General features: G+C 38.3%; 3 protein-coding genes across 3 annotated transcripts in view; 2 read left to right on the top strand and 1 right to left on the bottom strand.

Moving 5' to 3' along the window:
* The window catches only part of LOC134747270 (cathepsin O-like), a 160054-nt gene that overhangs the window by 39959 nt on the left and 95024 nt on the right, over window positions 1-25071 (top strand). The window lies entirely within an intron of this gene.
* LOC134747219 (galactose mutarotase-like) lies at window positions 228-4645 on the top strand. The gene is made up of 6 exons (XM_063681817.1): window positions 228-337; window positions 944-1077; window positions 1694-1912; window positions 2100-2362; window positions 2923-3082; window positions 3751-4645. The coding sequence occupies exons 2-6, from the start codon at window positions 949-951 to the stop codon at window positions 4036-4038; spliced, it is 1059 nt and encodes a 352-aa protein (XP_063537887.1). The 5' UTR covers window positions 228-337; window positions 944-948; the 3' UTR covers window positions 4039-4645.
* Window positions 4234-24412, bottom strand: LOC134747218 (tryptophan 2,3-dioxygenase). The gene is made up of 10 exons (XM_063681816.1): window positions 24304-24412; window positions 16149-16321; window positions 14916-15049; window positions 9789-9911; window positions 8614-8705; window positions 8037-8181; window positions 7645-7766; window positions 6454-6581; window positions 6044-6137; window positions 4234-5709 (listed from the first exon to the last, which is right to left on the bottom strand). The coding sequence occupies exons 1-10, from the start codon at window positions 24318-24320 to the stop codon at window positions 5532-5534; spliced, it is 1206 nt and encodes a 401-aa protein (XP_063537886.1). The 5' UTR covers window positions 24321-24412; the 3' UTR covers window positions 4234-5531.

Genomic DNA, 25071 nt, shown 5'->3' on the forward strand with positions numbered 1-25071 from the left:
GGTTCTAATCCCGGTCATTATTTGTGTGTTTATGGATGTTTTCTAAGTTTCTGATGTAATATTAGTCAGCTAGTACCCATAGTACAAGCTTTTCTCAGTTTGTTTCGGTCTACATCAATCTGTGTATTCTGTGTGGAATCTAACGTGTGATTTGCGATAATTGACGCTATCCAAGATACTCACGAGATGTAGTAATTATTATATAACTGATAGCGTATTTATATTTATGCATATCGGTTAGGTTAAGGCCAGGGGTCTACCATGTTGATAAGAGCACCATACTAAATCACATCCTGAGACCATTATTTCGCGGGACCTCCGTAAGAACGCACGACTGGTATGTTTATTTTATTTTTTCTTTAAGTCCATTACTGCCGGCTACTTAATAGTATTAGCCAGTGTATTATATATCTGCAATATCGTTATCAGATCTACGCTGCAAAATGACGGATCGAATCCCTTGCGGGCCGAGTTGCGAGCACAGCTAATATGATTATGACATAATACATTGTATTTTTATATTTTTTTTTATTTTCACGGCCTCTGTAGTAATGTACTATTATTAAATTACTGTAAATTATAGAAATAAACAAGACAAAGCAAATAACATCATATTTTAAGCACTGACGTCAGCCGTCGCTTATCGACGGTATTATTTACTGAATATTTAATTCATAATTTGTCATGACAAAAGGTTATCAGTTATCACTTATCAAACCGAAATTTAGGGAAATCGACAATTTTCTTTGATGGCCGCGCTTATCACATTTGATAGCATTTATTTCTTTGCAAAAATTAGACGTTACAAGATTGTACAGAATTTTAGTGGCGCGTCCCAACGACGTCATGATTAGTCAATGAACGTGAAACAAACGTGAAAAGATCACAAATTGAACACACAGAAATGTATTTACTTAGGTACTTACATATGTAATTGTTTTAGTAAACATGGTCCGTCTCCGTGAGTATGCCCCTAGGACCCTGGGGAGCGAGAAAGTTCGACAGTTCCAGTGGGACACTGATTCCGGAATGTCCGTGTCCGTCATCTCTTATGGAGCCGCGGTATATTCCATCCATGTGAGTATTAAATAGGGATATTTTAGTAGCTAGGTACTTACTGTAGTAGTAGTGGACTCGTTTAAGAATAATATGAAGCAGATGCGGTACCGGTCAGTGATTACATAAATACGAGTTGAGGTTGCATTAGAGTATAAAATAAGTAAATTAACAGTAACTTTTAATAATATCAAAACTGCCAACTATAAGTTTGAGTAATCTACCTATATAATAGGCCATATAGCTTTGAGTTAAGTTTGAAATGACTAGTACATTTATGCTTTTAATTATCAGCTCTACACAGCTGACAGCATCTTGATGAATGACAGTCTATATAAATAAGTTACGTACAATATGAATGCAAATAAAGAACTTGAAGTTTTTGACAAAAAAATCATTTTTGATACAAGCTTTTATCGCTGACTGTACTTTACACAGGCAAGTAATACTCATCGAGACAATTTTAGCAAACAGTTAGGTTGCTTATGCATGCAAATTTTCAGCTTCATCAGAAATCGGGAAGTAGATCTAATTTAATTTGCAAGATTTGACCCTTACAAACATAGTTACTTACATACATTGCACGTTACTTAAATAAAAGCTTGTAAAATATAAATAATCAGCTTCATAATTTCAGATACCCGACAAAAAAGGCATAGTCGCCGACGTATGCCTCGGGTACGACGACATTGAGAGCTACGCGAAGATCAACACACCTACCCTGCTTGGAGCGCCAGTTGGGCGAGTTATCAACCGCATCAGGGACGCTCGGTTTCAACTGGACGGCCAAACGTACCATGTCGCGCAGAATTTCGGGAGACACTTCTTACATGGAGGCTATGAGGGTTTCAATAAGGTGAGGCTGAGGCTAATTTATAACGATCGTATCTGTGTTCACCCGTTTGCGCCATGGCGCTGACATTTGTAATTAAGCTATTCTTCTTCTTGTAATTGAATGACTCACGCTACGAGCACCGGCTACCATATTCACCAGATTGGTACTTAGTGCTATATAATTCACCATTCACCACCATTTGTTTCAGAAAAACTGGAATGTAGAGATCGACGGCAACCGAGTCGTGTTCAGCTACTTATCCAAAGATGGCGAAGAAGGTTTCCCCGGAGACTTAATCACCACCATCATCTACGAGGTCACCGAAGACATGATCCTCCACCAGGAATTCATTGCCACCACCAGCAAGAAGACTATTGTAAATTTGGGCAACCACGCGTATTTTAACCTAGGAGGGCACGATGCGGGCGCTGAGGCGCTGTATGAGCACATTGCTTTGATTAATTCGGACAAGTAAGTAACAAGGTATTTTTATTATTTTATACTCACGTCATCAGCATTTGAGTTGGCGGGGTCACTCGTAAAAATCAACACCCGTTTTGCGAATCCCAAATTAAACCCAAGCCCAAGTCACAGGCATATAGCCTAGTTTGGGATCCACTGTATCCATGTGTCTGTAAAATTGTTTTCTATTGTGAATAAATTATTCTTGTTCTTAAATAAACTTCTTCATTAAAATCCAGAACTAAGCGAATATTGGCGTAAGATAATTGGCGTTTACGTAGGTATATGAAATTCGTCGATTTTTCTACAAACACGGCTTCACAATGGATTGAAGGCTCTTCAATCTCCACTTACAATACTTACATGCTTCCAATTACAAGTGTTTGTAGGCTTGTTTCAGTATTCAAAGTTAAGGAGATAATTTCTGGTCAGTCTTGTTTGTTTCCCCAAGAAACTTCTCATCATCATGACAGTTTGGACGGAAATCGAAAAGATAAATTAGAATTTTGTGTAAACCAGAGACTACTTTGACCAAATAATTAAGAAAACTGTTAAAACCTCTTTCCCAGGATAACCGATGGAGACGAGGACTTCGTGCCAAACGGCGAGTTCATTGCCGTTGGTGGCACTCCCTTTGATCTTCGCACACCCAAGCGGTTGGGTGACCTCATCAGAAACGCTGGGCCCATCTTCCATCACAACTTCTGTGTTACAAACTATAACGAAAAGGTATATTGAAATGTCTTCTTGCGATTATTCTATCTAGCTAGGTATGGTTTGCGATTGATGATACCGGAATTTTGTAGATATATTTACACATTTTCCCCCAGCCTATGGGCACAATTAAATATAATGAAGACAACCTTTAGGGATGATATTAGGTCCGATCATTTATTGAGGAAAAGGTACCTACAAACTAAACTTAGTAGACTTACAAAATCTTGATATAAACTCAAGATAAATAGTTACGGAGAGTTTGTATACAGAATGTAACAAAATACTGGGGATCCGTTTGGGATATTCGGTTTCGGTATGGGTGCGTAGCCAACGTGCAATCGTTAACGATCCGTAGCGAAAGAAACGCAACTGTCACTGTCACACTAGTGGGGAAGAGTATTAGAGAGAGATGACTACGATACGCACGATTGGCACGCTGGCTATGCGCCCTAGTTAGAAAAAAGTAGAAAAAAAAAATGTATAGACGCGAAAATTTTTTTGCCTTTGTCCTAATCAGAAGACGACACGGAACATGCCCTTAAACGGATCCCCACTATTCCTGTTACATCCTGTAGGTAATTTATAGTGTTCATAAGAATCATAAGTCTTGAATAGTTCAATAGAGTAGTAAAAATATAAGACAAGTTCTCTTAACCCAAAATCCTTAATTCAATTTTCAGACGCTAAACTTCGTCGCGCGCATGAACCACCCGCCTTCAGGCCGCTCCCTCGAAGTGTACAGCAACCAGCCCGGCCTGCAGTTCTACACTGGCTACTACCTCCCTCACCCGCCTGAACTCCCTCTACCTGGTAGAGGAGGCACCGGCTACCGGCGCCATGCTGGCTTCTGCCTCGAAACACAGAATTATCCCGATGCCATCAACCATCCTAACTTCCCTAGCCCTATTCTGAAACCTGGTGAGGTGTACAAACATAGGGTTCAGTACAGATTTGGCGTTGATAAGTGAGATTGTGCTTGTAAAAAGGTACCTTGTGATCTAATTATCAATGATTATATTTGGTTTTATTAAAGTAAAGCTTAGGCATTGTTGGAGTCGACGACCAATGCAATGATATATAGGGATAATTGCGGCATAAGATACCTTTTTGTAACTTAGATAAGATGACGATTTTGTTAATTGGTTTGTAAATAAAGTCATAAGAATAAGAAATGGTGTTTATTATGTAAAATATACTAAAATAACAAAATTAAGATTAATCATTATTTAAACTTAAGATTATTGTAACACTGGAGAATAATGTATTTTAAATGCATTATACTTGATTTTATTAAATAATGATATATGAAAATTACATACCTATAATATATGATAATAAGATAGTTAGCCGCATATAATGTTTTTTACTTTGTTAAACTATTGCGACTCATCATCTCTAAGTCTTCTAAATTACTCATTGGACTACTACTTAAACGCGATTTGGTGAATTATTTTTCACCTCAGCAGCTCGAACAAGCCTACTTTCGTCACTCCCTGGAGTGAGGAAAGTGCGACTTTCCTCACTCCAGGGAGTGAAACAAAGTAGCTTTTTCATTTAGTGAACTGAAGGCCATGAACTGCCACTTCATACTTCTATTACAAATTCGTTCTTTTTTCTGTATTATTCTTTGTAATTCGAAATACATTTTAACCTTTAATATGTTCTCACTACTGAGGTGAAAAATTATGTGTGCAACACGAGAGCAAAGTTATTTTACATCTTGTGTTTTTGAGTCCCTCGCTACGCTCAAGATTCTAACTTAGATCACTCGCTTCGCTCGTGATTCAAATTTAAAATCTTTCGCTTTTTCGGGACCTAAAATAAACACTCGCAAGAAAAACCAACTTTCCTCTCTTGTTGCACAAATAACTATTACAACTCTACTCTATAATGATGAGCTCGTGCCTCGTACTCAGGTACCTTTTGTTTTCTATGTGACAGGCAATAAAAATACCATAAAAATGTCTAAAAACTTACTTTATCTTGGGTTATACCTAAAAGAGCTTTTGGGGTTTTTGCCGATCTTCATCTTCAAATGTTTTTATTGCCCCAAATGGTGGTCATAGCCTTTCCTGGCTGATTATTTGTAACCTTACGAAGTCATTTATTAATAAAAAACGTATCCTACTCAACTAGGATTTACTCCTATAATAAAGACTTGAAAAGAGAGCGCGCCAGGAAGAACATGGGTAGGTTGAAGAGGTTCAGGAACACTGTTGGTTACCAGGTACTTTGGATACCAGGTACAGGTACTAGGTTGGGTACCACACTGTAGACCCAACATTGTTGGTCGACGGGCTATATAAGTACTTATACACAAAGCATGGTCATGGCCTTTCCCGATTAAATTGCTTACCCATTAGGTTAACTAAGATGTTAATTTAGGCCCACACTGGAGCTGTCCTTGTAGCCTTACCAAGGTTTCAATCTAAAAACTTAACCTACTTATACAGGGCTACCCCTATAAAGACTTGAAGGTTTCTTCAAGGCCGTTCTGGTCGTCGTTTCCGTTGCCATTAGCCTGTCCCCAGGCCAAGTTGAGGCTGCGCTTCATACCGTCGTCCAGAGGTGGGATGAGAGAGCGAGGAAGTAGGAATGTTGATAGGTTGAAGAGGTCCAGAAATACTTTGTAGCGGTCGCTGTCGAAAAATGAACAAGTGAGGTTTAAAATCGAAAGTCGGAAAAGAACAATAAGTATGCTCGGGTCAAATCTTGAAAGCTAAATTAGACCCACTTCCCATTATATTCGATTGAGCTGAAACTTTACATAAATTTGTAAGTTGGGTGACAATGTAATACATATTTTGGTACCATCGAGTTGATATGATGATGGACACGGGAGTTGGCCATAGGAACTCTGTGATAAAACAATGGGTTGGCAAAAAACTTATCGTTTAGTAAATCAGAACTCGAGCTATTTTCTGACTAGTCATCCAACGCAAAACGGAGGTATCTAAGAGAAGGTAAACTTACCTGAGCGTGGAGCGGAGGTACTGGTAGCCTGAAGAACCACCCGTGCCAAGCTGCTGCGACCCTATCATACGCTGTACCATTATCACGTGGTTGTCTGCAATAAAAGAAACAGTTTTTATAGAAAACAACGGGAAGATAAGATCACAGACAAAGAAAGGTTGGTTGAAAACCCCGGTAGATTCGTGGAGAGAAAGAGGGGCTGTAGTTAAGATGAAATTTGCTTATCGATAAACGCCAATTGAAAAGTATAAATGTAGCTTTATTTAAGTTTCGGTTTAGCATTTTCTATATCAAGTAACAATCGTTGGAATCGTCGTGGTGGGATAATCCTATAATTGAACCCTGTAAGGCTCGTAGTTCCTTGTGAGACAATATGGATAATATGTATGTATTATTGTATTAACACTTACATCGCCACTTGGTGATAAGACTGTCCATGTCCATCAGCAGTGTCAGAAGCTGATGCGGCTGCGAGAAGCGAGGCTCGTCGCGGTAAAACGTGATCATGATGGCGCCTTGTAGCGCTTTGTGGGACAGTCTAAAATAACGAATTGTCCCATTAAATATATGTAGGATAAATATTCGTCTCTTATGAATTCTGGGGAGGTCTCGAATTTTGGGGTCGCCGCTGACTGGCGTCGCGTCATCGTGCTGCAGAAACGAGCTGTAAGAATAATAGCCAACACCCTTCCAGGCTCACCAGCTCGACAACTATTTATATCATTGTGAATAATGTTATTACCATCGCAGTTCATTATCAACATCGTGTAGTACGTAAGAACCAACATAGACGCATTTTCCCTCGGGGCGGGTAACCTAAGATGATTAAGAAACAGGAACAGAGGTATACTCGAAACATCCAGATTCAGACTAACCAAATTACCCAAACGACCTATGCTATAATAAGCCCAAAAATCTATAATGCTATTCCTAAAAAAAAAAACACTATATCAAATGATAATTCATTTAAAAAAAATGGCTAATTTACAACGCCTTTTATGACATTATTTAAATATTGGAAATGTATGTAAAATATTGTAGTTTTATTTTTGTAATTTTATTGAACACATTTGTGAATTATTAATAATTTAAATATGAATATGAACTAGGTCATCATCATCTCCCAGCCTTGTCCCAGCTTGTAACTAAGTACTTGTTACTAGAGCTCTTATGTACACTAGGTACCTACTTTAATTAAATTAAATTAAATTCAATTCAATATATTCTTTATTCAAATAGGCCTAGCAACAAGCACTTTTAAATTGTCAAGTTTTAAATATTACTTTAATCTAAATATCAGAGCAATTTATTGATGCAGTTATTATTATTCTTAAAAACATTGAATTATTATAGATATGTCTCGTCATGTCTGTAATTATTAAAAGTAAGATTTCAAGTCCTTATTATCATTTTGTGTCCTGAACACGTCGCTAGTCTGGATTGTCACAAACTGCGGTCCTGCGCAGACCCTATTCATTCAGCGAACTATATGAGGTTCCCTGTCCATGGTCAGTTGGACTTCCTTGAAGGAGTAGGAGGAAGGCCCTTACTGTTCCTAAGAGGACGGCCAACTGGACCCATGAAGTAAAGATTTTACTGACCGTCTCTCCCCCCGAGATCGTAGAGCATCGTGCACGGACGGATCGAAGATGGATCGGTAGATCTCGCGGCGGTTCTCCGCGTCCTGCAGGCGGTGGTGACGGACCACCTCGTTAGGTTCTTCCTGAAAATAATTGGTTATGATTTTATATTAACGGTGGCTTGAAAACAGGGTACAAACAAAGTAGTCGTGGACACGTAAACATGAGCCCATATCTAGCTAAATTTTCCATTCATCCAGGCGTGAATACCAAGTTTTACAATGGGCAATCACGCCTCCCGTCCGCTCCTAGTCGTCACGCCTTCAGTATGTCAAGTTTTCGGGCTACTTAATAACCAGTTGTATAGAGTGAACACTAGGGTTATTTATTTCTCTATGGTACAAGTCACTCACCATAGCAGCAACGATGTCCTCTTTAATCATGTTGTCGACAGTGGCCTGGAACTTCCCCCAGAAATTGAACCCGTGGGCGTCGAGGCCGGGCGTGCGCTCCAGCCAGCGCTCGATCAGCGCCAGTAGTGCTGGCTCTTGTTCAGACCTGAAAGACACATTCAAAGAAATATTTAACTGAACCAATTAAACTGTCTTTACGGCTAAACGATGTCTTTCTGATTGAGAAAATGGGTGGCAGCAGGGCGCACTCGCACATTCGTGCCATACCACCAATTAAGAAGCAATACTGATGTAGTGATGTAGCACCAATTCTTAACTGCTGCTAAGTCAGAAAGGGACATTATTAGGCGATTGAGTAAGTATGCTTATGTCTCGGCGGGTGCCCTAAATGAAGACCTGCAAAATCTTCTAAACTAAGGATGGGCACTCATAATTTGCATCGGACCTTTCGGCCCATTGCCGCATTAAGCATATTTAATGTATCGCCAATCCAGAATAGTAAGACAATGATAGCCAATCATCCAGTCAAAAGGAAACTAGTGGTCAAAATTTAATAATATTAATAGTATTGGTTTACTTGTGTAGTTGTTCCATTGCTTCGGGGTTGTCTCCGAAGACTGACTGGTAGTTCTGATTGTACTTCACGCGTAGCGCTTGCTTCAGGCCAAGCTGGAATCAAAGAAATATACCTAAATAAATATTCGTTCGCCAACCAACGACTTGGTAGCAACAGAATAAATTATCTTGGCAAGTAAACTTGCAACGGAATATCTGCTGAAGGCATATCAAAACATTCGTATATTCATCCACAGATATATGCAAATGAATAACAATATTATCATAATGCATACGTCAATGCGAGTAAAACGTTTTTTATTATCTTTTATTTTTATAGATATATAAAGTGCGATACTACTGCGATGCTATGCAAGTATACAGCAGACTGTAACAAGATGAACCCACGATCTGGCCATGATGGCGAGGTAGCCCTCAACCTACCTCGCCATCATGTAATTGACAAGGTCTCCGTTTTAACTCGGGAATTTTGCTTTCGTATGTCCGGATGTTCTCCTCTACAGGTTGCAATTCTTAACCGATTCTCGTGAAACTTTGTGACCAGATTCTATAATATATTTTTTTGCCGATCAAGTTTTTGGAATTTAAAAAAAATGCGGAATTGGGCTTATGCGCCAATTTGATAGCGTCTATGTCGTATATAGTTAAGAAAAAATCATTGAGAGTTCACTGTAATAACGACTCAACGAACTAAGTATTTTTCAAAAACTGTAATAGATGTCATATATTAAAGAAAAAAATATATATATATTAATATATTTTTCACTTATACAATTTCTAAGCTTAACGAGAGGTCTACAGCTCAGAGCTACTAGTTTAGATATTTTTGCTACCAATAAATCAGTTTATTATAATCTTGAATCTCATGAGTCATGAGGCGTGGCAAAAAGCAGACACAAAACGAAGATTATGATACTCGTAATGACTACATACATTACATTACATTTTATTTAAATAAAATATAAGTTTTTTACAATATTTGCACGCCTGCATGCAAATTGAATGCACGGATTTATTTTATCTTGTAACTTCACCTTCTTATAACTGTGTTCTATGCAAATAAATTCTTTGAATGTTTGAATAGTCAGAAAAATCAAAAGAATAGTATTCGTAAATTAGTATATTGGTGAACAACTCCACATGACATAATGAATAGTGGCCGAGACAGTTAATTACCTTGTTCTCTAGTAGACGGAACTGCAGACTCTGAAAACCTGACGCTGGCCGCAGGTAGTGCCTGAAGTCCATAAAGTCCAGCGGCGTCATCGTCTCCAGGATCATTACCTGGTCCACCAGGAGCTGGAAACCAAAAAGTAAGGTTTTTAATTAGTCAAAACTATATTTCAACAAGGCACTTTGCGAAAACTAATTTCAAGTGAAAAATCCTAATACAAGCTTTCACCAAGGCAAAACGCCCTTTAACTAGTGAAAACCCGCTTGGACCAAAGCGTCTCGGAAAACTAATAATATATCTTAATTTCAATTTTATAGTTTTAAATTTTTTATCTTTTTAATAATCAATTAATATATTATTACCCATCAATTAATTGTCAAGATCTTTTATATTTTATCATTCAATTATCAAATGCTTAGTCAATTTAATTTTAATTTTAATGGATCTATCTTTTATACTTAATCTTATTTATTTTTATTTTTATTGCAAATGTTTTGTATGTTTTAATTATGGATCAATGTTATCTGGATTAAATGATTAAAAATTAAATTAAATTAAAACTCGTTTTAACTGAGAAAAAGGCGTTTTCACGGTAACATACCGACATCCGATATCGGAAAGGCGCTTCCGATAAATTCAGCTATGTCGGAGCTTCCGTCAGCTGTCGGACCGACAATATTTGTTTGTGTACTTTTTGTGCGTATATATGTGTACGCATAATGCTTGTTGTAGTGTGCGTGACCGCTAAAGACGGCGCCCGGGCGAGCCCCCGCGGCCTGATGTCATCGGACAATGGGAAAACGCTCTTCCGCAGCGTACTCCGTAGGCGAACAACACGCGAACGAGAAGCGAAGCGATGCGGCGCGGGGTGAATCAATCCTTTGATACCTACAGAAGTGTCCTACGTGGGCGATCTCGTTGCGAACGCGAACGCCGTGGGCTCGCCGCGCCGCTTCGCGTTTGCGAGTTGTTCGGTTACATAAGACGCTGCGTTAGCTTTGGGGGCGATGAACGATAAGGATCGACTGGGTGATATATTTTCAGGATAGTGTAAGTGTAGGAATTTAATAACTTCTTGAATACGCGCGGGCACAAACCTCGCGGTCCTGACTTCTGAGGCCCGACTGCGAAAAACGAAAATCGTAATTTCTTTATCTGCTCGAATAAGCAAGAGCGATGGAGGCAGGCCCGGTGTGCCTTAACCCTTAAATGCATGTTTTTTTCTTTTTGAACGAAATTAATATATGTGCTACGTACCTAATTGTTTACTGATTCTGGGAAAAAATATAAATAAAATTAAAATATCGATTTTCACTGCTGAATCAGTGTTAGGAGTTACATAGGGTAAATCACAATTTATGTAAATATACAATTATTGGTAAAAGATATATGAAAAATCTCAATACCATCAGAAATTTACACTATTTGTGATATACCTATAATAAAATTACAAAGCCCGAAAAAAAACCTGTCACCGCTTAAATCATATACTAAAAATTATCAACTTTTGGCTTTTTTCCAAATTTTCCGCCATTTCGTCTTAAAAGAAGTGAAAATTTTTAAAACTTAAATACTGCGCAAATTTGAATAAAAAAATCGGAAAATGTATTATATTACTATGGAAATAATTATACAGGAACAAATCGATTTTATCTAATTAATTATGCATAAAATTAAATGTGTTTGTCGTGTAGGTTGCATCCATCACTAAGCGTTTAAGGGTTGTATCAAAGATAGAAAAAACTCCGTAATAGATGGATACAGTCTAAGGAAAAAACGTGCCTCGAAAATCAAGAAAATTTGATTCTCGTTCAGAGGGCGCTACTATTTTTGGCCTATTGTCGTATAGATGGCGTCTATGGTTTCGCTTGTTATTTAACAATTTTAACGCATATCAGTGAAAGAACATGGGTCAAAATCATAAAAATATTTAATGCAAATAAAAAAAATCATTTATCTATATTTAAATATATATCATATTTTTATAAATCTTCATTTTTAGTTTCAAAGTGTGTCGACAGATGGCAGTGAATTTACTGGGGTTACAAAATTTACTATGACAGTACCGCTCTAGTATAAGTAACTCTATGGTTGTATGAAGGCAGGTACTAACAGCAACTCTCTTAACTGACCATTTTGAACCTTATTACCTTTGCAATAAGGGTTACGAAAGCACTAAATTGATTATGAAGATCAGTTTAAGAATTGGGTAGTATATCCCTATCACTACATAGTATAAAACAAACAAAGTTGCTTTCCGCTGTCTGTCCGTCCGTCTGTCCCTATTATGCTTAGATCTTTAAAACTACGCAACGGATTTTGATTAACAGATAGAGTGATTCAAGACGAAGGTACATATATGTATAATTTGTAAAGGTTTTGTGTAAATTAGTTGAACTACCCGTGCGGAGCCGGGGCGGGTCGCTAGTTACTTATAAATAGATAGATAGTTTTGTATGTGTATGTTAAATATATTTACGTATATACTACATATCATTCATAATATAGATATATGTAGGTAATGTAGGCTATGTAGGATGATAATAACTAATGAAATCAAAACAAACTGGATCACACTCTGGTACTAACCGGTTAAAATATCGCCGTATTATGATAATCTGTTCATTAACATAAAATAGGAGAAATAGTCTTTTATCCAATGCAATTTATTTATATTTAATAATTTGTTTCAGGTATGTCTATTTATTTAATTCAATTGTAATATTTGCAATGTTACAAAAGAGATAACTTAGGTAATATTATACTCTGGTAAGCCAACGTTGTCAGTAGAAAAAGGCGTGAAATCCAAAATTTGTATGAGGGGCCGATCCTTTTTCTTCCAAACTTTATGGCTCCTCTACACGATGGCCCAGCGCTGGACCAGCGAAATGGCCATGCGATGGTTGAGTTGAGAGCACGCACTATGGAATGGGCCACGTGTAGATGCCTACGCGACATCGCTGGCCCACCACATTTGATGTGCGGACGAAAAACTGACACCGTGACCATCCCATCGCCATCCCGATTTTAGATTTATTTAGCCTTATTTTATTTCTAGTTTGTTAGGGTTCCGTACCCAAAGGGTAAAAACGCGACCCTATTACTAAGACTCCGCTGTCTGTCTGTCCGTCTGTCAGCAGGTTGTATCTCATGAACCGTGTTTTGTAGCCGCTATATCAACAAATACTAAAAACAGAATAAAATAAATATTTAAGTGGGGCTCCCATACAATAAACGTGATTTTTTTGCCGTTTTTTGCGTAATGGTACGGAACCTTTCGTGCGCGAGTCAGACTCGCACTTGGCCGGTTTTTAATTATAGTTTTAATCATAATTTTATTTGGTATACTTAATGTAACAATTAAACAATAAAAATTTATTCATTATAAAAAAAATGCTGACCGATAAAAAAACCGGACAAGTGCGAGTCGGACTCGCCCACCGAGGGTTCCGTACTTTTTAGTATTTGTTGTTATAGCGGCAACAAAAATACATCATCTGTGAAAATTTCAACTGTCTAGCTATCACGGTTTATGAGGAACAGCCTGTAGGTCTAGCACATGATTGATACGACAGTATCTCGCCGCGAGATAGACTACCCGTCTTTTACTAACTGTATGAATTAAAAGGGAACGGGTAGTCTATGTCGCGGCGAGATACTCTCGCGCCAATCATGTGCTAACCCGGCTAGTGACAGACGGACATACAGACAGACAGAGGAGTCTTAGTAATAGGCTCCCGTTTTTACCCTTTTGGTACGGAACCCTAAAAATCGAACTTGTCGGTGGTTGATAGTACTTGATAGTGATGTGACGTCGTACCGGGTCGCGTGTCGAGGGGTCAGAACCCGTATCTTGAAAGCCGATATTGAGGTTTCAAATAAACATTGCACGATTGAACGCACATAAGGTCGGTTATTGGATCAGTTTCTGGAGGATATATTATTATTATTAAGGGTACTTTAATACGACAATATCATTTGATAAGTAAACTAGTTAATGATTCGCAGAGGTTAAACGTAAAATATTGAGGCACATATGCCTCTTAATCGCGGTACGCATCCAACGAATAAACTATTATCTGAGGGGTTATGAAATGCATGTCATGATAATAACGACCAAAAATGCGTCTTAAATTTATTTATTAACAAACGCATTGGAGTCAATGAAGGATAATGGGAAGAATAGAAATACAATTGAAATCTAAGCCGGCAACTTCGCAATTATGCAAATAATCGTGCTGTACTAAACTTCATAGACAAAAAATATCAACCTAAAAAAACTCCAAAAAGAGGACGGTCTCAATTTGCCGCGCCTTTTTTAGGGTTCCGTACCCAAAGGGTAAAACGAGACTCCGCTGTCCGTCTGTCTGTCACAGTTGAAATTTTCACAGATGATATATTTCTGTTACTGCTATAACAGCAAATATTAAAAACAGAATAAAACAAATATTTAAATGGAACTCCCATACAACAAACGTGATTCTTTTGCAGTTTTTTACGTAATGGTATGGAACCCTTCGTGTGCGAGCCCGACTCGCACTTGGCAGGTTTTTTGCGTAATTGTACGGAACCCTTCGTGCGCGAGTCCGACTCGCACTTGACCGGTTCATTAATGTCTTTAAGAGTCCCCGGCAAGCTCGGCCGAATTTCACCTTCTCATACAAACAGAGTTTCGTTCTCATTTAAAAACTACGTGTCGGATTGTAATGCCTTTGCACATACAATAACATGAGATGTATCTAGGTCTGTAATGAGTTTATATAGCTCCAGTTTATAAAACATACGAAATAGAGCAAAAACAAGTTTTGTATGAAAAACTTATATTCGCTGTATTTTATTAATTATATAGTATCTGAAGCTACATAAACTAATAACAGACATAGATATACCTTATCCTATTGTATTGTCAGTACAAAGTTTCAGAGCAGACTAGCTACTCCCCAGGTAACAAAGTGACGTCAGAGACGTCATAATGACGTAATTATGGCGTCATAATGACGTCGCTGACGTCATAATGACGTATAAATGCTGTTAGGGTCGTTTTAAAATTAGAGCGTAACTACGTTTGTATGGAGAACCGAGCTTGCCGGGGACCTAATGAATATCTCTATCATTGTAAAGTGCGTTACCTTAAGAATGAGGACGACTCTGTTGAGCCGCTTCAATATATCCATGGTGTGCCCCTCATCCAGCCCTTCGACGTCCAACAGTGCTCGTACCGAGTCCACCTCGAAGATGATCTGCTTGAACCAGAGCTCGTACGCTAAAACGAAAAGATTGGTTGAAAAGGCTAATGTTTATCACGTGATAAAGCAAGCAACAAAAGTCTGCTTCTAATATACCTTACTTATATCTATACCTTCTAAACTGTTCACGGTCTAGTAACGAAAATGTGTATAAAAGTTAAGCATAATTATCATTTACAATACTTGTGTATTAACATAAATAAAATAGGCCGTTTAGTCACAGAATAACTAATAGTACTAGATCTTTATTCATATTCATATTCATATTTATTTATTGCATCCATGGTACACAGGTGTTACACATATAATAGTTTCACATGGGCCCTGGTAGGGCAAGGCAATTATCTTAAATCTAAAGATTAATTTATATATGTACAATATATTTGACAGTGTCTTATTTAACTTTTAATAATTTCATAGTTGTATTATATAATATATAGTTATTTCTAAAGTCCATAACTGATTTTATTTTACCAAAATTTATAAAATTAAAATTAAATATACAATAATAATATACATGCTTAAAACGATTGTAAGTTGATGTCAAAAATATCGATACCTATATAATGTCAATTTCAAGCTTAAATTAAAAATTGTAAAATGAGACATGTCCAATAAATACACTAAACTACAAAAGAATTACATTTCATCTTCCAAAAAATCTTTAAGCCTATAATAATTATTTAACTTTATGACAATTATTTTTCAATTTCCTTTACCTACACCCGGCTCAACTTTGACATCTGATAATATAAAAACTAGAAAGTTTTGGCAAGCCGGAGTCCCTATGAGCTACTTTGAACGATTAGAACTATACATTTTTTAAATAAAAACTGAGACAAAATTAGGATTTTAACACACAGTCGCATAAACAATTTCGTTTGTCCAAGTGTAAGTGTAGAAGACGTCGACATCATCAGCAATAAATAGGCAATTTTTATCGTGTTTTCGCAGTTAGTCCCATAGTAAAAGTTGTTCAGTAAGATTTAAGTAAGTACTACATCGTACAGTATGGCAATTTAAAAATATCATAGATGACATATACGACATAAAGCACAAAATCACTTCAGCATTAGCCACCCCATTACAGCTAGGAAACACAAATATGTGATCTACCTTGATGGGTAACGATGAACAAGTGCTCATCGTGGACTGTCTTCGAGCCCTCAGCGCTGAGCATCCTCTGGGCTGTAAGCAGCTTGTCCAGCATGAGATATTCGCCGTACAGCATACCGGCTTCGTTGCCGAGGCACGCCCCATCTTGCCCCGCTGATTCATCGATCACTGATCTATAAAACAGAACAGTATTCAATGAGTTGGTTTCGGGAAAGTATTATTTTATTAAAGGCAAGGGAAAGCATTTTTTTCGCCTGTCACCATGCATGTCACGTCACACAACACGTCACGTCACGTCACGTCGTGTCACGTGTGTTTAACAAGTATGTAAGTGCGAAAGTGCGAAAGTGACAGGCATAGTGACAGGCTATAAAAAACCGGCTAAGTGCGAGTCGGACTCGCGTTCCAAGGGTTCCGTACATTACACAATGTATTTTAATGTATGTAAAAACCCGTAGGGGTCGGATCAAAAACTAAGTAAGTCCGACTCACGCTTGACTGCACATTTCTAATAGGTTTCCTGTATAATCTATAGGTAAAGATCTATTTTGTGTATTTTTTTCAAAATTTTAGACCCAGTAGTTTTGGAGATAAACAGGGGAAAATGGCAATTTTTTGCCCATTTTCTTGAATAACTTCTAAATTGTTTATTCTAAAATTATAAAAAAAAAATTGAGTTTCCTACAATGAGCTCTTTCATTTGATATGTAACACGATATAGTTTTAAAAACTTTATTTTTTAATTTTCTCATTTACCCCCATGTTTAAGATTAATTTGTTTACGTTACATGTTCGTCTTTGGGTCACAAACTTACATATATATATATACCAAATTTCAACTTAATTGATCCAGTAGTTTCGGAGAAAACAGGCTGTGACAGACGGACAGACAGACAGACGCACGAGTGATCCTATAAGGGTTCCGTTTTTTCCTTTTGAGGTACGGAAACTACGGAACCCCAAAAATGGTACCGTGCTGCCGCCGCTGGAGTGTAGGCTGTATCTCATGAACCGTGATAGCTAGACAGTTGAAATTTTCATCACTTAAAATTATGCTGATGGCGCCAATCATGTCGTAAAAATATAAGTAGGTACTTGCGAGTCAATGATCACTAAGACCATAGAGTAACTTATACTAGAGCGGTACTGTCATAGTAAATTTTGTAACCCCAGTAAATTCACTGCCATCTGTCGACACACTTTAAAACTAAAAATAAATATTTATAAAAATACGATAAAATGTATTTCATCATCATCATCATCATGTCAGCCGATAGACGTCCACTGCTGGACATAGGCCTCCCCCAAGGCTCGCCACTCCGACCGATCCTGTGCCGCTCGCAACCACCGAATTCCCGCGACTTTCACCAGGTCGTCGCTCCATCTCGTTGGAGGCCTACCGGCAGTTCGTCTTCCGGTACGCGGACGCCACTCCAGAACCTTCCGGCCCCACCGGCCATCAGTTCTGCGAGCAATGTGCCCCGCCCACTGCCACTTAAGGTTTGCAATTCTGCGAGCTATATCGGTGACCCTAGTTCTACTGCGGATATCATCATTTCTGACTCTATCACGCAGAGAAACCCCGAGCATAGCTCTCTCCATTGCCCTTTGCGTGACCTTGAGCCTTCTTATGAGGCCCATCGTTAGCGCCCACGTCTCAGATCCGTATGTCATCACTGGCAACACACACTGGTCAAAGACTTTTGACTTAAGACACTGCGACAATTTGGACGAAAAGATACTGTGGAGCTTCCCGAACGCTGCCCAACCGAGTCGGATTCGACGAGTGACCTCTTTCTCGAAGTTGGACCTACCTAACTGGACTGTTTGTCCTAGGTATACATAATCGTCAACAACTTCGAGCGCAGAGCCTCCGATTAATACGGGAGTTGGCACAACATGGACGTTAGACATGATCTTCGTCTTGTCCATGTTCATTTTCAGACCAACTCGTTCAGATACTCTGCTGAGATCAGCGAGCATCGCACTGAGGTCCTCCATGGTCTCAGCCATGACTACGATATCATCGGCAAACCGAAGGTGAGTGATGTACTCGCCATTTACATTGATGCCTCGTCCTTTCCAGTCCAGAACCTTAAAGGCATCCTCCAATGCAGCGGTGAACAGCTTTGGGGAGATTACATCTCCTTGTCTGACTCCCCGCTGCAATGGAATAGGCTTCGAGCTCTGGCCCTGTAGTCGGACGGACATGGTGGCGTTTTCGTACAGACACTTCAGCACTTCGATATACCGGTAGTCGATTTGGCACCTTTGGAGAGACTGCAGCACAGCCCAAGTCTCGATCGAATCGAAGGCTTTCTCGTAGTCCACAAATGCAAGGCAAAGGGGGAGGTTATATTCCTCAGTCTTCTGTATAACCTGCCGCAACGCATGTATGTGGTCTACGGTACTATAGCCTTTACGGAAACCTGCTTGTTCGGGAGGCTGGAAGTCGTCAAACCTGCGTGCGAGACGGTTCGTGATGACTCTCGAAAACAGCTTGTAGACATGGCTCAGAAGTGAGATGGGTCTATAATTCTTCAGCAAGGTGTTATCACCTTTTTTGAAGAAGAGCACCACCACACTTCTGTTCCACGCTTGCGGCGTTTTTCCTTCGCGCATGACGGAACTAAACAGCGTCTGAAGGGCCTTAAGGACTGGTTTACCACCCGCCTTCAGGAGTTCGGCCGTAATTCCGTCATCACCTGGGGCTTTGCCATTCTTAAGTTGTTTGAGAGCCATACTAATCTCGTACAGGCTGACGTCCGGGATATCTTCGGTATAGTGTCGAGTTAGTCTAGCTCTAGGGTCTCTAGCTAGATCCACGACGGGTGCTCGGGTTGTTGTGTATAACTGTCCATAGAACTTCTCGACTTCTCCCAAGAGCTCAGGTTTGGATGAGATGATCCTGCCGTCGTCGGTCTTCAGTTTTGTCAGTTGGCTTTGGCCAATAGACAGATCTCTGGCAAACACCTTCGAGCCTCTGTTGCGCTTGATAGCCTCTTCAATACTGTTAGTATTGAATCGGCGTATATCTCGCTTCAGAGACTTCGAGATCCGTCCGTTGAGCTGCCTATAACGACAAACGTCACCTGACGACTGCAGAATCATCTCACGCCTCACCTCCATGAGCTTGAGAGTGGAGTCCGAGAGTTTCTTGGTTCTTGTACGACGAGTCTTGAAGAACTTGGACCCGACCGTATGAACAGCTTCCACAAACCCGTCGTTGTAATCGTCCAGGTCGCTAGCTAGGCATTCGAACCGGTTTTGAAGTTCGAGCTGAAAGCTCTCGGGGTTTTGGAGCTGGGCCGGTGCCGGGCGGAGCGTAGACTTTATCAGTCGAGATCTCTCAAGCCTAAATTGAATATTCAGTGTGCCTCTTACCATACGGTGATCGCTCCCGGTTTTGACCGAATTGATCACAGAAACATCACTGAATATTTGCTTCTTCGTCGACATGATAAAGTCGATCTCATTCCTTGTTGCACCGTCAGGGCTCACCCAGGTCCACTTCCTGTGCTCACGTTTCCTGAAGAAGGAGTTCATCATATAGAGTCCTTCCTTCTCCATGAAACCAGCCAGTAGGTGGCCCCGGTGATTCCTACGCCCCACTCCAAATTGCCCCACTCTCAGCTCTTCACCGTCTCGTTTGCCCAGCTTAGCGTTGAAAATGTATTTAAATATGGATAAATGATTTTTTTGTTTGCATTAATTATTTTTATATGATTTTGACCCATGTTCTTTCACTGGTATGCGTTAAAATTATAAATAACAAACGAAACAGTCAACGCCCTCTATACGAGTGTAGGCCAAAACTAGTGGCGCCATCTGATCGAGAATCAAATTTTCGTGATTTTCGAGGCACGTTTTTTCGTTAGACTATCCATCTATTACGGAGTTATATCTATCTTTGCTAAGACGACTGGCTGCGGAACACGAGAATTTTTTCACGACAGACAATTTCCAAATTTCGATGTTCGCGGTAATCCCCTAGTGAAGATAATAATTAGTATTACCATCTTCCCTCTGCTAATATCACGTACGAGTAGCTGCCACAGAATAACTAATGTACTCGTAGCTGCTTAATCGTCAGTACTTTATGTGCCATTTTCAACCAAAAGGGGACTTATTGTCGCTTGTCAGTAAGGCGCTATTTCCATATAGCTTGAATTAAAAATCAACCTTATCAACATTCGACAATGTGGTACCTTTTGGTTGAAAATGTCACATATAAATATAAACTTTGCAAGGATTGGGACCGCATGCCTGTAGGCATAGAGTAACTTATACTAGAGCGGTACTGTCATAGTAAATTTTGTAACCCCAGTAAATTCACTGCCATCTGTCGACACACTTTAAAACTAAAAATAAATATTTTTTAAAATACGATAAAATGTATTTAAATATGGATAAATGATTTTTTTTTATTTGCATTAATTATTTTTACTGATATGCGTTAAAATTGTTAAATAACAAACGAAACCGTTAACGCCCTCTATTCGACTGTAGGCCAAAACTAGTAGCGCCCTCTGAACGAGAATCAAATTTTCTTGATTTCGAGGCACGTTTTTTTCTTAGACTGTATCTATCTATTACGGAGTTATATCTATCTTTGCTGCAGGTTTGTGTGACAAAATGCACTCTGTGTCGTTAAGTAATTTAAATCTATTTAATGATGCTTCTCATTTATTGACTATAAAATGTCATAAATGTAGCACTTATTTTGACATTGCTACATTTCATGTATCATGCTTTCATTTCACGGTTAAAGCGTTTTCGTGTAAGAATTCTCGTGAACTTATTGTAAAATTGTAGCAAATTGTAGTAATAAAGTCAAGTATAATTAAAAAGTACTTACGTGATAACGAAAATGCTTTTAGCACGCGAGTTTAGTCGAGAAACAAACCAATCATCGCAAAACTGATAATTAATAGGAAGCCGTCTAAGAAATATCAGAGGGCCTACCGCGGACCACGTTCAACGTGTTGCCTCCCTGTCACACTTACCTACAAATTTACAAGGGCGACAGAGAGGTAACACGTCGAACGTGGTTTGAGGTAGGCCCTCAGTCCACTTAGGCACTTATAACGGTTCAGTAAAAAGTTGAAGAATGACGGAACCGGACCGGTCAGTCAGCAAAAAATGCGCGCGTCAATTGAAATACTGCCTGATATTTCATCATGCAAGTGGCGACGGCGAAGATATTCTGCTCGACATTTTTTATTACCATGTCTAATGGGACTTGCAATTCGTCGGTAGTTGATTGCGTATGTTTGACATAAACTTAGTATTTAGGTAAGAAAATATTTAAAGCGATTGTATTTTTTTTTTAATTTATGGAAATAAGAAATAAATATTGGATACATCGTCCCAGTATTGTATTTTTTTGGCTTGCCCATCACTAGTTTTGAATAAGTTAAATTTTAAATCCGAACTTGTTCGGCTCGCCTGAAACAAACGCCGGTAGTCGGTTGAGCCAAAAAGTATTTTAGTCTGCTTTTAAAGCTTACTGACACTAATTAGAGTAATTAGATCGGCGCGTGGGGCTGGGTTATTATAGATGCATCTATTTAATTTAACTCTATTGTACGAGGGGTGGCTGGTTCCACGATGTAGGAAAAGTGGTCTAATACCATGCAGGCAATATTAAGAAACCACGTTATTGTAATTTGTAAGACTTTAGTAGGTGACGCGGATTCGCTTAGGAGAGATGAATGGACGCTTATACATCCTAGCACCTAAGGAAGTCGATGGTAGATAAATTTGTTTTCACCACACCACCTGGTAAAGGCTCTCTTGATTGTTCAAAAACTGATAAGAAAGTTGCATTTTATTCACATGAGAGGCAAATCAGGCAAAGTAATCAAATGCAAATTTTGAGTTGTCTTGGCTGGTAGAATTGACTTTTAAATGATGATCTTGAATAATAAATATTTAATAAATTCATTTTGAACCGATTTTGTTTGATATTTTACAGTTAGTATTTTCCTTGTGTTGGTGTGGGTGGACGTGGTGAAAAATTTTGTATTTCACCAGGTGGCAAAATTTGTTTAACCCTCGTGCCTTGAAACCCTCGCAACGCTCAAGCTTAAAATGCACTCGCTACGCTCGTGGTTTAATTTTGAAATCTTTCGCTTGCTCGGGTTTCAATATTAGCACGAGAGGTTAAACAACAACTTTGCCTTGTAAAACAAATAACGATTGTACTGCCCAAGTAGCAAAGTGACGTCAGCGACGTCATAATGACGTATAAATGCTACCTGGGTGGATGCCGGTGACCTTTAAAGTTGTGTATCAATGCTATATCTAGGTTAGAAGAAAACAATGTATTAAACACGTATTTTTATATCAGAATAAAATATGATTACTTCGGATTGGATATTTCATAGTAGTATAAAACTCTGTCACAGTAAATAAATATTACATCATCTCGCGCCATTCAAATTTTATATGGATAAATGTATTTGGAAACATTTGCATAAGCAATTAAAACAATGTGAACTAGGTACTTATAATTTGAATTAAATAAATACTTATAGCGTATTTTTTAAGCTCGCTACGCTCGTGGTTTAATTTTGAAATCTTTCGCTTGCTCGGGTTTCAATATTAGCACGAGAGGTTAAACAACAACTTTGCCTTGTAAAACAAATAACGATTGTACTGCCCAAGTAGCAAAGTGACGTCAGCGACGTCATAATGACGTATAAATGCTACCTGGGTGGATGCCGGTGACCTTTAAAGTTGTGTATCAATGCTATATCTAGGTTAGAAGAAAACAATGTATTAAACACGTATTTTTATATCAGAATAAAATATGATTACTTCGGATTGGATATTTCATAGTAGTATAAAACTCTGTCACAGTAAATAAATATTACATCATCTCGCGCCATTCAAATTTTATATGGATAAATGTATTTGGAAACATTTGCATAAGCAATTAAAACAATGTGAACTAGGTACTTATAATTTGAATTAAATAAATACTTATAGCGTATTTTTTAAGCTTAACTCCGAATTTGAAAAAAAAAAGCCGGATGGATATTTAGTGGCCCGGCGTAAAATTTTGCAAAATTGTTGACTTGTAAGTACTATCAATGATTTTTTCATAATTATAACCTAAAAACACATTTAGTTTAAAACAAGCTGCTAGTCTAGGTACGAATAATTAAAACAATTTCACATAATTTACTTGGAATGCGTGTTATTTGAAACCGTTGAAAATTACCCACAACGTTTTTTATGTCTCTGCAAATTATTTCTTTCCTTTACTAGGGGTAAAAACGGGACCCTATTACTAAGATGCCACTGTCCGTCTGTCTGTCTGTCACCAGGCTATGTCTCATGAATCGTGATAGCTATACAGTTGAAATTTTCACAGATGGTGTATTAAATTTTCACAGATGATGAGGTATACGGAAAGAATATGTCTAGTCACTTTATTTATTCGGAAAATGATAGTTTTATCTCATAATGTAGAGCTCTTAATGATCTATTAGTAAAATCTTTTGCTACCACTGTAAAATATATGTAGCACAACTTTTTTTAAGTTAAAAAAACTGGTCATGGAATAAACATACATTTTGACATACAAGATATATACAGTGGTACTACGTAAACGAAATTAATAACTAGCTTAAATCTAAAATAGGCCCTTGAGGCATTGTACCAAGGATGCTGGCGGCATTTCCCCGCTGTATCGCAATGCTGATACGTTGTGCGAGAAAGCCGCCAGTTCTTCGGTCACCAGTTACGTCAACCAGACGCTTCGCGATTTCTGCAAACAACTTATGCGCGCTGGGACCCCATGGACCTAGACATAGGTCATAGTTCCATAGTTGACATAGTTCCAAATTTTGAAATCGCAATTACTCAAAATGTTACTAAAGTGAGTAAAGGGACTAGACATGTTCTTTCCGTCCCTTCAAATACTAAAAAGTACGGATTTACAATGCGCGGAAACTATAGATCAACTCGGTCTGAAATAAATGATTTATATATTTATTTAATGCAAAATAAAATAAGGTAAGTAATTATTTACAATCAGTAGTTAAAATAAAAATATATTGTTTTAAATATTGTACGTACCTACCTACGGAATGTTTTTTAACAGAAAAGAATACAACGTATTAAATTACCAAATTAAAATATTTACCTCATAGGGCACGCCATGTTAATAAACACAAACCACAGACAATTAAAACTAATAAAATAAAAAGGTTTTTTTTCGTTAAGTCCGAGCGCGTACTTTCGCGACGCGCGGTAACTTGATACTGAATGAATGAATGGCTAGACGGCGGCGGCGTATTCCCTTGCTTAATCCACGGAGCTGAATAACAAGCTCAAATAAACCAATATAAAATGACCGCGCGATTCATACTAACAGTAACAATGCATATGTATTTCAGAGAATGTTTGTGTATTTCTTTTAGCCTAGTGGGTAGTGACACTAGTGACACTAGTGACAGTGAGAGTGACCCTGCCTATGAAGCCGATGGTCCCGGGTTCGAATCCCGGAAGGGCATTTATTTGTGTGATGAACACAGATTTGTTCCTGAGTCACGGACCTTTTTTATGTATATAACTTATATAAGTATGTATTTATCTATATACGTATGTAAATCGTCGCATAGTACCCATAGTACAAGCTTTGCTTAGTTGCGGCTAGGTCGATGTGATTGTCCACAAATATTTATTTATTTTATTTATTTTTAACTGGTTTGCCTGGACGTTAGACCTGGTAGGCGATTTAATAAAATATCATAGTGGTATCAGTTACGGACTTGTAGTGTAATTTAAAACTTCTGTGGCTATTGATGACAAATGCCGCTTTCTTAGGATGGAAAAGGTTAAGGTTGCGCATTCGATAAAACGTTTTTTTTTTATATTCTATTATAAAATATTTTTCATTCATGTTAAACCG

Source organism: Cydia strobilella, chromosome 14 (genome assembly GCF_947568885.1).
Source record: "Cydia strobilella chromosome 14, ilCydStro3.1, whole genome shotgun sequence".
Lineage (NCBI taxonomy): Eukaryota > Metazoa > Arthropoda > Insecta > Lepidoptera > Tortricidae > Cydia > Cydia strobilella.